Genomic DNA, 13,415 nt, shown 5'->3' on the forward strand with positions numbered 1-13,415 from the left:
AGAGTTACCTCGAAGGAAAAGTCATTAGTAGAACTTTGGGAGCAACATGTATGTCTGTTGTCCAACCGCATGGCTCCTAATGTAGTTGGACATTGTTGTTTTCCGAATGTTGGGATCCACTAGTTGGATTGTCCCGATAGACTTGTCGCAGATTTCTTTTGAGTGGGCAAAAACGAATTAGATGGGTAGAGACGCCGCAGTATAGACATAGCCCATTGGTTTGTCGATGGTGTCGTTCGGCTCTGGTGAGTGGGGCTCAAGCTCGATCAATTTCCATCGGCATAGGATCATTGAACGATGTCGTTGGAGAAGATCTCGTAGTCACTTGGGGTTGTACCATAGGTTTAACGTGGAGAAAGGGCGACAACTTGGAAGTCGCCCGATCCTCTTGTCAAAGTTCAAAAAGGCAGTTGTCACAACTGACTGCTTGCTTGATGGCTTGCGATAATGAAGTCGGCTCCGGGAAGTTTAGTAGTAGATTCTTAACATCACTTCGAATGCCCCGACGAAAATGGTCGCAAAGGGGTTGGTCATCCCACTGAACATCACATACCAATTGTCTAAATTTAGATGCATAAACAGACACTGGACACTTACCTTGATGTAATGAATAGATTTTGGTAAGGCTTGTTCGATGTCGATCCGTATCCCCAAATGTCGCCTCAAACTCTTGTAGGAAATCAGGAAAATTATCGAGAAGTGGCGATGATGTTTTGACCAAAGGTGCAAACCAACTTTGTATGATCTCTCTCTCACTCTCTTAGTATATAGCCTCGTTTACTTGTCTATGACAGTTTGTTCACCTTGACTAAGGCCAAGGTGAACCCCTGTATTTATACATGTTTATGGGCTCTAAATGTAGCCCATGCAAAAACTCATTTTCATGCACAAGCTTCTAGAATGTTCTAGCTTCTGGAGCTTTCCAGAAGCTTCTAAAATCCTACATGTAGAATAGATAATCTACAATAATCTAGTAAGGTAACATGATTATGAGTCGTATGTATTGGTTAAAACATATCGATTAAATACAATAGGTCACGAGTTCGAATCATGACATGACTGTTGTCATGTCCATGACACTATGCCTGTATTGTGGCGGTCTAGGACATATAGCTGTAAATTGTCCACATAAACCTAGACGTCAAGTATACTAAGTAAGTGCCGATGACAACCCTACTTGGAGTTCCATTGCTACTTCTAATAACATAAGTAAGCCTCATAGTCTATGCCATGAAAATAGATTCGATGTCTTGAGCCAATTAGAGGATGTGTTAAACGAGTAAGTCCGGCCAAAATAGGAGCCCTTTGGTTGGACCATCCTAGCTACGTAGAGTTAGTTCCTAGTCGTGGTTCCATTTCATCAAATCAAGCGAGTCGAGTTTTTTCTGCACAAGTCGAGCTTACCACATCTACATGTCATCGAGTCCTAGCCTCTACCCTCCTAGATTCTGGAGCCAACTCTTGTTTCATGGATAGTGAATATGCCTTGTCACAAAACATCCTCTTGAATAAGTCCCAAGCCTAATAGCCGTAGGAGTCATTGATGGCTGTCCCATAGCATCAAGAGATATAGTCGAGGAGTCCGAGCCAATTCGGATAGTTCCTTGCGATTTGGCAAGCATAATCTTTTTCAACATTATTCGCAGTCCGGAACACCCAATAGTGCTAGGTCTCCCTTGGTTTGAATCCATAACCCGAAGATTGATTGGATGAAAAGAACAATTGAGGAGACCTGGGAAAAAAGCACAAACCCCGCATCCCTCTCTCCGACATGTGATACTAGATCCCCTGAGTTATCGACCATCTCTCTATGACAGTTGCGTGAGGAAGGGGGAAACGAGACCATGTTCGTCTTCGCAATAGTAGCAACTCCATGATCCACTTTACATGAAGCGGACATTAAACTACCAGAGAAATACAAAGAGTTGTCAGATGTCTTTGATAAGGTAAAGGCCAATACATTGCCGGAGCATCGGCCATATGACTGCCCTATTGACTTACAACCAAGGAAAGAACCTCCATGGGGCCCAATTTATAATCTCTCCCATGTAGAGCTAGAGACTTTGCGGGAATATATTGATGAGAATCTGGCAAACGGATTCATTCAGCATTCTAGATCCCTTGCGGGCGTACCTATCTTCTTCGTTAAGAAAAAGAATGGGACTCTTTGGTTGGTCATGGATTATCGAGGGCTAAACAAAGTGACTATCCGGAATAGATATGCTCTACCGTTAATCCTGAATCTTTTGGAACGTCTCAGTGGAGCAAAATATTTCACAAAGTTAGACCTTTGCAGTGCATATAATCTAGTTCGGATTCGCCTAGGGGATGAATGGAAGACAACTTTTCGCACTCTCTATGGACATTTTGAGTATACTGTGATGCCATTCGGTGTCACGAATGCACCTGGAGTTTTCCAACATATGACGAATGATATTTTTTCGAGATTTTCTCGATATCTTCACTATAGTTTACCTGGATGATATTCTAATCTACTCGAAGACCCAAGAAGAGCATGATGAACATGTTCGTCAAGTACCGCGTCGACTTTGAGAATATGGTCTCTACGCAAAATTAGAAAAGTGTAGTTTCGGCCAGAAACAAGTGGAATTTTTGGGGTATGTTGTATCATCAGATGGTATCGCTATGGACCCCATGAAGGTACAAGCAATTTTAGAGTGGCAAACGCCCCTTTCAGTGTGCGATGTGCAATGTTTTCTCGGGTTTGCAAATTTTTATCGAAAATTTATTAAAGATTATTCCAAGGTCGTGCTTCCGCTCACTCAACTCACACACAAAAATCAGCCATTTATATGGAGTTCAGATGCAGCCGAGGCATTCGAAAGCTTAAAACAAGTGTTTACAACGACACCTATCTTAGCACATGTCGACCCAACAAAAGGCTTCATCCTTGATGCCGATGCATCCGATTTTGCACTAGGAGTGTCCTATCGCAAACTGGAAATGATGGACAACTACAACCTGTCTCCTTTTATTCCTAGAAGTTTGAAGCTGTAGAGGTAAACAACGAGATCCATGACAAAGAACTTCTTGCAATTGTGGATTCTTTTCAACAATGGCGACATTTTCTAGAAGGTTCTTCTTAGCAGATCATTGTTTACAACGATAATAAGAACCTGAGATATTTTCAAAATGCTCGAGTTTTGAGTCGGTGACAAGCCCGGTGGGCGCAATTTTTGACTCACTTCGACTTTGTCATCATATATCGCCCTGGGATGCAGCAAGGCAAAGAAGATGGTCTTTCTTGGCACTCCTATATGAAACTTCGTCCAAGGGAACCTGCATTCGAGCATAAAAAACAAATCCTTTTGGGTCCTAATCGCCTACGATTAATGGTAGTTAATGCCATAATAGCACTTGAAGGTTCCACTCTTCTTGATTCCATTCGAGATCATATGGCCACTGATGAATTCGCCAAGGATGTTTTGGATCATATCGTCCCGGATCGTGCTTCTTGCTCACAGTTGAAAAACTCTCGTAATGATTATCGTCAGTTCTATTGTCATGGTGGTTTTCTGTTTCGGCAAAACCTATTGTATGTTCCTGATGGTCCCCCATGACCACAAGTTTTACAACATTTCCATGAGTCACCAATGGCTGGTTATTTTGATTTCGCAAAACTCAAGAATTGGTGGCCCCGCCTTCGTCATTTTGTTGAGTATGTTTGCAGTTTTGATATATGTTGTTGATCAAAGAGTTCTCGACACCAATCCTATGGCTTACTACAACCACTTCCCATTCCGGATATTCCTTGGAAGTCTATATCCTTGGATTTCAGTACTGATCTCCCAGTTTCAAAAGGTTTTGATGCAATTCTCACCGTGGTGGATCGACTTACCAAAATGGCACACTTCTTGCCATGTACAAAGTCTTACTAGTCAAGAGGTGGTCGATCTCGTTATGCGGGAGGTATTTAGGCATCGTGGTCTACCGGATGATGTTATTAGTGATCATGGTCCACAATTCAATTCAAAGTTTTGGAAGCACATGTTCAAACTTTTCCACATTTCGGTTAAGCTTTCTTCGGGCTATCATCCCGAGACTAATGGCCAAACTGAGCGTACCAACCAGACTTTGGAGCAATATCTTCGTTGTTTCATCAACTATCAACAAGATGATTGGGTTGATTTTTTGCACTTGGCTGAATTCGCTTACAACAACTCAGGCCATTCTTCTATAGGATATTCCCCATTTTTAGCAAATACGGGTTGTCATCCTCGGTGGATGATGAATGCGCATCCACACGTTCCTACCAACTCTGCTGCTAAGGATTGTCTTAGTTGCCTCCAAGAAATTCATGCTACCATTCTCCACAATTTGCATGATGCTCAAGTTACACACAAGAGACTTGCGGATCGTCATCGCCTAGACTCCTCAAAAAAGTTCCGCGTTGGGGATCATGTATGGCTTCTCCAACACAACATCAAGACCACTCGGCCTTGTAGTAAATTGGATTACCAATGTTTTGACCCTTACATGGTAAGATAAGTGATGTTTCATTTCGTCTTGGGCTCTCTCCGCACATGCGTCTTCATCCGGTGTTTCATGTATCCCTTTTGGAACCTTATACTGCAAGTTCAATTCCAAGTCGTCTTACGACACCCCCACCACCTGTTGAGTTCTTGGATGCACCCGAATTTGAGGTTGTTGCCATTCTCGATTCTAAAATCGTGCGCAACAAGCTATATTACTTGGTCGATTGGCTAAACGTGTCGGAAGGGGGATAGTGTCATGATGACACTCACATCATGCCTCGAAAAGATTTGAACCCACGACCTTGTTGTACACATGTCAAATCCTTAACCATTGTATTAATATTCTCATATGTATAGTTTTTAGAATATATAATCTAATATCATAGGAATATTCTATATTACTCTACATTCTAGAATAACCTAGAATATTCTAGAGTGTTCTATACACTAGAACCTTCTAGAATACTCTAGAAACCTTCTAGGTTACTCTACATTCTAGGATGACCTAGAATATTCTAGAGTGTTCTCTATTACTTATAAATAGGGATCTATCAGTCATCCCAAACCTAAATTGTTTCAATGCCATTTTGTAGCACTCTATTGTCTACTCCTTGTAATCCATTTTTAATCTCTACAATACAATATTTCCCTTTCTCTCTCTTTCACTCACTCACTCTCTCTCTCTCTCTCTCTCTCTCTCTCTCTCTCTAAAACAAAGATTATCCTTGTGAAGAGCCAAAAAAGAGATAAACCATGCATTATGTACAACAATGAGCCACTTGAATGTGTGGAAAGCTTCAAATATCTTGGCCTTGAAGTTCCTTCAAATCATAGATGGAATGAATGTGCTACATGCCGCTTAGAGGCGGGCAAGCAGGCATACTATGCATTTGAGAACACATGCAATCGTGGAGATATTAAGTGTTGGGTCCTCAAGAAATATCCTTTTTGTTGGTAGACAGGTCCCTCCGGATGGGAAGGGAGAAGAACAGTGCCGACGAACCAACTCGGCCGAGGCCGACAGGCCGAGGCCGAAACGGTATGAACCGGATGAGGAGTACCCGACTGCGGAGAGTCGGATGGTGTAGGCCCGACTGCGGGAAGCCGGATGAGGAGTACCCGACTGCGGAGAGTCGGATAGTGTAGGCCCGACTGCGGAGAGCCGGATGAAGCCCATCAAGGCTACATTTGTAAATAGCCGAAAAGTCATATTAGTATAAATATGACTTAGGGCAAACCTTTAGGATCATGTGTGTGATTATTATTCTTCCTTGTTGGTGCAAGAAGAAATCAGAGCGCGTAACTGTACAGAGAGAGAGAGAGACGAGGTCGTAGCCTCCGTTGTAACCGCCGCCTGTGGCGAAGATCTGTGAGCACGAGGTCGTTGCCTCAGTGATCTCACTGTTGTATTTTTCTACATAGAGACAGTTTGCAGCTTGTGGGCTGCCGTGGTTTTTCCCCTATTTTGGGGTTTTCCACGTATACCTCCTGTGTACTATTTTCTCCTCTTTTGTGTCACGTTTCATTGCCTGTTTTTCTGTGTATGTAAAGAATCTCGGTTGTGGCCGAGCGTCGGACATAAGGAACGTCAAGTTCCCAACATTTTTGACACTTTGGTGACACCGGTTCTTCCCTATGGGGTGGAAGTATGGGGCGGTAGTATCCCTAAATCTATGTGGAAAGAGTTTGAAAATGTCCAAAAGCATTTTCTTACCAAGTTACTACAAGTTAAGAAACAAACACCCTACACCCTCCTCTTCCTTGAGACGGGATCGCTTCCCATTGAGATCATGGCCATGGAAAGGGTTGTTGAATACATGCTTAAGGTTCAAAAAAGTTCCTCACATCGACTTCCTAGAATTGCGTGGGAAGCAAGCAAAAAGATCCAAAAGACACATAAAAGCAAAGTTTTGTGTTCCGGTTGGATGCAAGATATAGAAAAATGGTTTGGTAGATGGGATACGAGACACTTGCTTCATGATGCATCATTAGATTCCTCTGTAAATGAGGCATTTTTGCAACGCCAATGTATCATGACATGGGACAAATGTGGAGGCTCACGCTTCACACATTATACTACACATGTTTCACCTAACTACAAAACCATATTCTTTGCGGAACGGGGAAATCATACACATCCATACATGTTAGAGCCCGTACCGTTATCTGCCATTCGAACCACTGCTTCCATGTGACTTAGCTCACATGCATTGCGATGTGAAACAGGGCGTTGGGGTACAAGCTTCTGACCAAAAAGCAGTTTTGATGGCATAAATCCCGTAACAGAGTTGTGAGTGCATCTATCAGCCCAGAGAGCATAAGGTAGCATGTCAGGTCACATAGAAATTCAACCATCACATGCTTTGACCAAAGCTTTCACAATTGGACCATGGCCCCTTTCCACTTTACCATTTCCCTCTGGATTATATGCAGTAGCCAGAGTCAATCGGATCCCGAATCTTTGGAAGAACATTTGAGCCTCATCCGAACCAAGCTCCCCTCGATCAGTTACAATTTGCCCAACATTACCATGTCTACAAATTACATCCTCTAATAAAAACTTTAGAACGGCCGATGTAGACTTTTTTCGGAGAGGTCTTCCTTCCACCAAGTTGGACAAATCCTCTCGAGCAAGAACCAAGTATTTCATTTGATTTAGACTAGTGTGCATATGAACTATATCCACCATCCACTAATAATGCAATAAAGGTGAGTATGTCGGATGCAACTCATCTCTCACCTTGTCATCAGAATACATCGACATTCAATGCATGATTCCACATACCTTTGAATATCCGCATACATTCCTTTCCACCAATACTGATCCTTAATCTTCAAAAATATATTTACCACTCCTTTATGTCTAGCCCAATGACTATCATGAAAATATGAAATAATCTTATCTTTCTGAACCTGTAAACTGATAGCTCGAGTTGGAGGATCCTTAACATTTCTTTGCAAGTTTCCAAAGATAACCATCTGTCAAGAAAAACTCATAACCTTCTTCCTGAATAACCAAAAATCCTTTGGTGTCCAATCAAGGCTTCCTTCTTGTGCTTGCAAGAATTTCCCGATTTGTAGTAACTCCCCTTCATATTCCTCCTCTCTAAATTTAGGCACCTGTACACCAATCTCATTACAAAAGAATCCATTGTCAAAATCATCCTCTGCACCAACTTCCAAGGCATATGAGGGACAATAAAGATAATGATTGGCTCCACCAGTTGTGTATTAGAGATCTAAGTACTAAAGTAAGCTTAAGATAAGGATAAACAAATGATAGATAGAAAGGAGAATGAGAAAGAAGGGTGCCGATCCACCCGACCACCCCCGAGCGAAGGGATCGAGACGGACTCGAGCCTCGATCGGCGTCCCATACCACCGTCGTGGCGTCGAGTCGTACTTGGTGCTGGCGCACTCGCTACAAGAGTTGACCCACCACAAGAGCAGAGTCTCGATGTAGTCAAAAAGATGATCAAATGAGGGTAGCTAGGCCTCTTATTTATAGCGATACCCAAGGCCCCCAGGCAAGTTCACACTTGACCTAATGGGTTGTCTCAATCCCGAGGATTAAAAGTAATCCTCCCCTTCTTTACACTCTCGTTTAACCCTCACACTTATCCACGTGTATAGAATACTACGGTAAATTCTCACCACGGGATATTAAATGGTCATGCCCGTAACATACTCCCCCTCTTTAAAACATTGCACTCTTGCAATGGAAAGTTAGGGAAATTAGTTCTGAGAGTAATTTCGCGTTCCCATGTGGCATCTTTTATTGATTTATCCATCCATTTTATTTTAAATTCTCGGATTTGTTTAGTACGTAATTTTTTTGTTTTAACATCGAGAATTCTTTCTGGTACATGTGGTTTAGAAGATAATTCTTCAGAAGTAACTAGAGTTTCAGTTGTAACTGTATTCTCGCCAGAACCTAGAAGTTCTTTTAGACGACTCACATGGAAGACTGGATGAATTCCAACACCATCGGGAAGAGCAAGACGATAGGCTGATGACCCAATGCGTTTGAGGACTGTAAAAGGTCCACAAAACCATGGGGCTAACTTAGCGCACTTACCCGTAGACAATGTCTTAGAATTGTGAGGTACACGTAAAAATACCTTCTATCCAGGGTTGAATACACGAGGTTGCCTATGATGATCGGCATAAAAATGCGCTCTATCTTGAGCTGTTTTTATATTATCTCGTGCAATATGCAACATATCTTGCATATCCCGAAGAAAGTTTTGCGTACTTCGCAACTCATCATGATGTATATTAACATCAATTGGGGCTCGTGGCTGAAAACCATACATCAACATAAAAGGACTATATCCCGTCGATGTATGCTTGGAGCTGTTATAAGCAAACTCCAAAATTGGGAGATAACGTTCCCATTTTGTTGGTTTTGCACCAACGTATGCTCGAAGCATGTCCTCAATAATTTGATTTACTCGTTCTGTCTGTCCATCGGATTGAGGATGATCCGTGGAGCTCATGCTCAACGTAGTTTCTAACTTCTTAAAGACTTGCGTCCAGAAGTCACTAGTAAACTTTGGATCTCGATCACTCACGATATCCATAGGTAACCCATAAAAACGAAACAATTCGTCAATGAATTGGTAAGCCAATTCAGGAGCTATTACCGTGGTTTTAGTAGCAATAAATCTGGCCATTTTAGTTAGTCGATCAACGACAACCCATATGGCATCATGACCTTTTTGGGTGCGAGGAAGGCTAACAATAAAATCCATGGATATACTTTCCCACTTATTATTGGGAATGTCCAAGGGATGTAAAAGTCCTGCGGCTTTAAGTCGCTCGGCTTTCTTAACCTGACACTGGTGACATTTAGTCACATAGTTATGTATGTCAGGACGCATCTTAGGCCAATAAAATTGAGTGGAGATGAGAACGAGTGTACGATGTATTCCAGGGTGCATCATGGCATTCAAAAAGAATCCTCTTTTTGACCTCGGGTAAATCTGGAACACAAACCTTCCCATTACGGTAGAGCAAACCGTTAGCAATGTGGAAGTATTCCTTTGAGGATGTGGTGGTGTCTGTTCCAGACTCAACTCTTGCCCAGTATTTTGCAAAATAACTGTCATCAGGATACTTTCCTCGAAGGTGATCATAAAGATCTGATGTTATTTCAGTGAAGCTAAGCATGTTAACTTCACGGATGCGACTTAGTGCATCAACGACAGTGTTCATGGAACCTTTACGATATCGTATGGAAAAATCAAAGTCCTGGATGAGATCAGCCCATCGTGCCTTACGACCTTTCAGGTCTTGTTGGTCATAAAAATATTTCAAGGACTCGTGGTCCGTAGTTACCACAAAGCGATTTCCATAAAGATAATGGCGCCATGTTTTGAGCGCATGTATAACTGCAAATAATTCCTTTTCTTGAACGGTATACCGACATTGAGCAGAATCAAGTTTCTTACTCTCGAATGCTATTGGTTTACCATCTTGATACAAGACAACACCTATAGCATAATCGCTTGCATCGGTTTCAACCTCAAAAGGTTTTGAAGGATCAGGTAAAAGAAGTGAAGGAGCCTTGCAAACCAGGTCCTTGAGTTCCTTAAAGGCGAGGTCTAGTGTAGCATTCCACACAATAGGTTTTGTAGACTTACGCGTTTGACCTTTTAAAAGATCAATAAACGACGTCGTCAATTGGGAGTAATTAAGAAGAGACTTTCGCAAAAACCCGACAAAACCAAGGAATGATCGAACTTCTCGAATATTCCGAAGAGTGGGCCAAAGCTTGATTTTCTCAATGCGAGAAGGATCAATTTCAACTCCTCGTTCGGTTATGAGATGTCCAAGATAAGTAATTGATTTCTTGAAGAACTCACATTTTGAGATCTTCGCATAAAACTGTTTGTCACGCAATGTTTGTAAAACAAAGCGGACATGTTTAGCATGTTCTTGTAATGTACGGCTATAAACTAAAATATCATCCAAGAAAATAACGACAAATTTTCCAAGTTGTTCTCGGAAAATGTTATTCATTTCTTGTTGAAAAGTAGCCAGAGCATTGGACAAACCAAAAGGCATAACCAAAAACTCGTAATGGCCATAGCGCGTACGAAATGCCGTTTTAGGAACATCGTCCTCACTTATTCGTATTTGATGGTAGCCAGTACGGAGATCAAGTTTCGTAAAATACCGAGCTCTTTGGAGACGGTCAATTAGATCGTCAGCCCGGGGCAATGGGTACGAATTCTTGATCGTCACTTTATTCAAGCGTCGGTAATTAATACACATACGCCATGTGCCCTCTTTCTTTTTAACCAAGAGAACTGGTGCACCCCATGGAGATTTACTATAACGTATATAACCCATTCGTAAATAGTCCTTGAGTTGCTTAGATACCTCATCTTCTTCGGATCGACTTAAGCGATAGGGAGGTATACTTATTGGTGCAACACCAGGTACAATATCTATACGATGGTCTATATTACGTTTAGGAGGTAACCCATCAGGTAGTTCACTTGGAAAAACATCATGAAAAACATTTAAGATTTCATCAAGTTGTTGTTGTTCAAAATATGTTAATTGAAGCGGGACATTATCGATATTGTAAACGTGAATGTCTGGATCAAGTACACAATAAAATAACGTAGAACAAGACAACTCGGATATTGATGGACACGAGGAAACAATTGAGAGGGATTGTTATTTTACACATTGAATAAAATGCATACAATCGTTCAGTACAAAAGAAATGGAATGGCGAACCCAATCAATAAATAAAGAAGAGTTTTTATTATAAAACCAGGGATAACCCAGTATTACATCGGTGGTACAAAGATTCATTACATGGAAGTCTACTTCCTCTATATAAGTATCAGTAGAAATTCCTAATGAATGAATCGCCCCGTTGATGTATTGTACTCTTCCATCAGCCAAGTGCACCGTGTAGGTGTGATCACTTACGGTTGGTTGGATTCCCCATATCAGAACCAAACGATCATTCACAAAATTGTGTGAGCTTCCCGAATCAAATAAAAATTGTACGGGAGATCCATTGATATACCCGTTTGCACGTAGTAAATCATTGGGACCCAATACATAGTGAGGGAAAGAACATTGACAATTACTTAAATGATGTGTATAGACCTGAAGGACATTAGGAATCTTACCTTTATGGTCTGCAGCTTTAGCTTTGTTGTCGTGCTCTTTCCGTTGGAGCTTTCGACATTGATCTTTTGTATGACCCTGTTGGGATTACGGTCCCTCCGGATGGGATGGTCGGATGTCTGGGAATCGGGAATGAAGACCCGGATGATGAAGACCCCGGCTACGGAGCCGGATGATGAAGACCCCGGCTACGGAGCCGGATGATGAAGACCCCGGTTACGGAGCCGGATGATGAATGTACCCGGAGAGAGATCCGGATGCGGGGACATATTTGAGAATATGTTTGCCAAGGGCCCTTGAGGCTATATTTGTAAATAGCCCGAAAGTCATATGTGTATAAATATGACTTAGGGCAAACAGTTTTATGTTGCTGCTAAGTTTTCTTGTTTGACTTAGAGGGAGTGAAGAGAGCAGCCGAGAGAGAGAGACGAAGAGGTCGTTGCCTCTGTGTATTACCGCCGCCTGTGGCGAAGACAGTGAGCTCAAGGTTGTTGCCTTGTAGCCTCACCATTGTACATCTCTGTTCATAGTGATAGTTGGAGTCTGAGGACTCCCGTGGTTTTTCCCATTTAGGGTTTTCCACGTAAACATCTTGTGTACTCTCCTCTCTATTGTCTTCGTGCATTTCGTATTTCCTGTTTTCTGTGAGTTAATCCTATTCCTCGGTTGTGGCCGAGAGCACTGTTTTACAACAAAGTGGTATCAGAGCAAGGTTAACACAGAAAATGGAAGGCGGCAGCAGCGGGCAACCGGGAATGATGGTGCTGAATGCGCAGAATTACGCCGACTGGAAGATCAAGATGGAGGATCTTCTGATTGTTCGGGACCTGTACGAACCGATTGACAGGTCGGAAATACCGAAGGGAGTACTTGAGTCGGAGTGGAAGCTCCTGAACCGGAAAGCCGTAGCGACGATCCGACAATATGTCGATGTAAGCGTCCTACAACATGTGGCGAACGACACCAACGCATATGAGATGTGGAAGAAGCTGTCAGGCCTCTACGAGAGGAAGAATGCGTTGAACCGGACCTCCCTGATGAGGAAGATAGTGAATCTCAAGTACCGGGACGGCGAGAGTATGGTGGAACACGTAAGCACGTTCATGGGATTCGTGAATCAGCTTGCGGCGATCAAGTTCCCGTTGGAGGATGCAATGCAAGCCATCATCCTGATGTGTACATTGCCGGAAAGCTGGGAGAACTTGGTGGTGACTCTCAGCACCTCCTGCACGGAAGATAACTTGTCCCTACAAACGGTAAAGACAAGTATTTTGAACGAAGAAGCGCGTCGGAGAGATAAAGAACCGGCCTCTGACTCGAAGGCGCTGCTTACCGAATCGGAACGGGGAAGACACTGGAACCGGAGTCCGCAAAGACGGGAGAAGTCGGGGACCCGGTCGCAGTCAAGAGGAAGACCCACCTGCTTCCACTGTGGGAAGCCGGGGCACTTCCGGAAGAATTGTCGGCATTACCGAAAAGACAACGGAGCCGACGACACCGATTCGAAGAAGTCACCGGAGCGAAACGGTGCATACCGGGGAGCCACGGACCGGAGAGGTCCGGATCGGCGAGGGCAGGACCGGAAAGGAACGACGGCACTCGCGGCAAGTGAAGAAGAGATAATGCTCATTACCGAAGAGAGGGAGCTGAACCTTGCCGGTGAAGAGATGACCTGGGTGGTCGATTCCGAAGCGTCGTTCCACCTGACCCCGGAGAAGAAATACTTCTCATCCTACACAGCCGGTGAGCACGGCTGTGTCCGGA

The 13,415-nt window shown here is 43.0% G+C and overlaps 1 protein-coding gene across 1 annotated transcript; it reads right to left on the reverse strand.

Moving 5' to 3' along the window:
* Window positions 1-6,843: 6,843 nt before the first annotated feature.
* On the reverse strand, window positions 6,844-7,475 carry LOC147848186 (uncharacterized). Its single transcript, XM_087338618.1, has 2 exons — window positions 7,282-7,475; window positions 6,844-7,156 (listed from the first exon to the last, which is right to left on the reverse strand). The coding sequence occupies exons 1-2, from the start codon at window positions 7,473-7,475 to the stop codon at window positions 6,844-6,846; spliced, it is 507 nt and encodes a 168-aa protein (XP_087194744.1).
* Window positions 7,476-13,415: the final 5,940 nt, after the last annotated feature.

This window comes from Azolla caroliniana, unplaced genomic scaffold (genome assembly GCF_043228905.1).
Source record: "Azolla caroliniana isolate FFs.n. ecotype wild unplaced genomic scaffold, voAzoCaro1.0.p SCAF_475, whole genome shotgun sequence".
Classification (NCBI taxonomy): domain Eukaryota; kingdom Viridiplantae; phylum Streptophyta; class Polypodiopsida; order Salviniales; family Salviniaceae; genus Azolla; species Azolla caroliniana.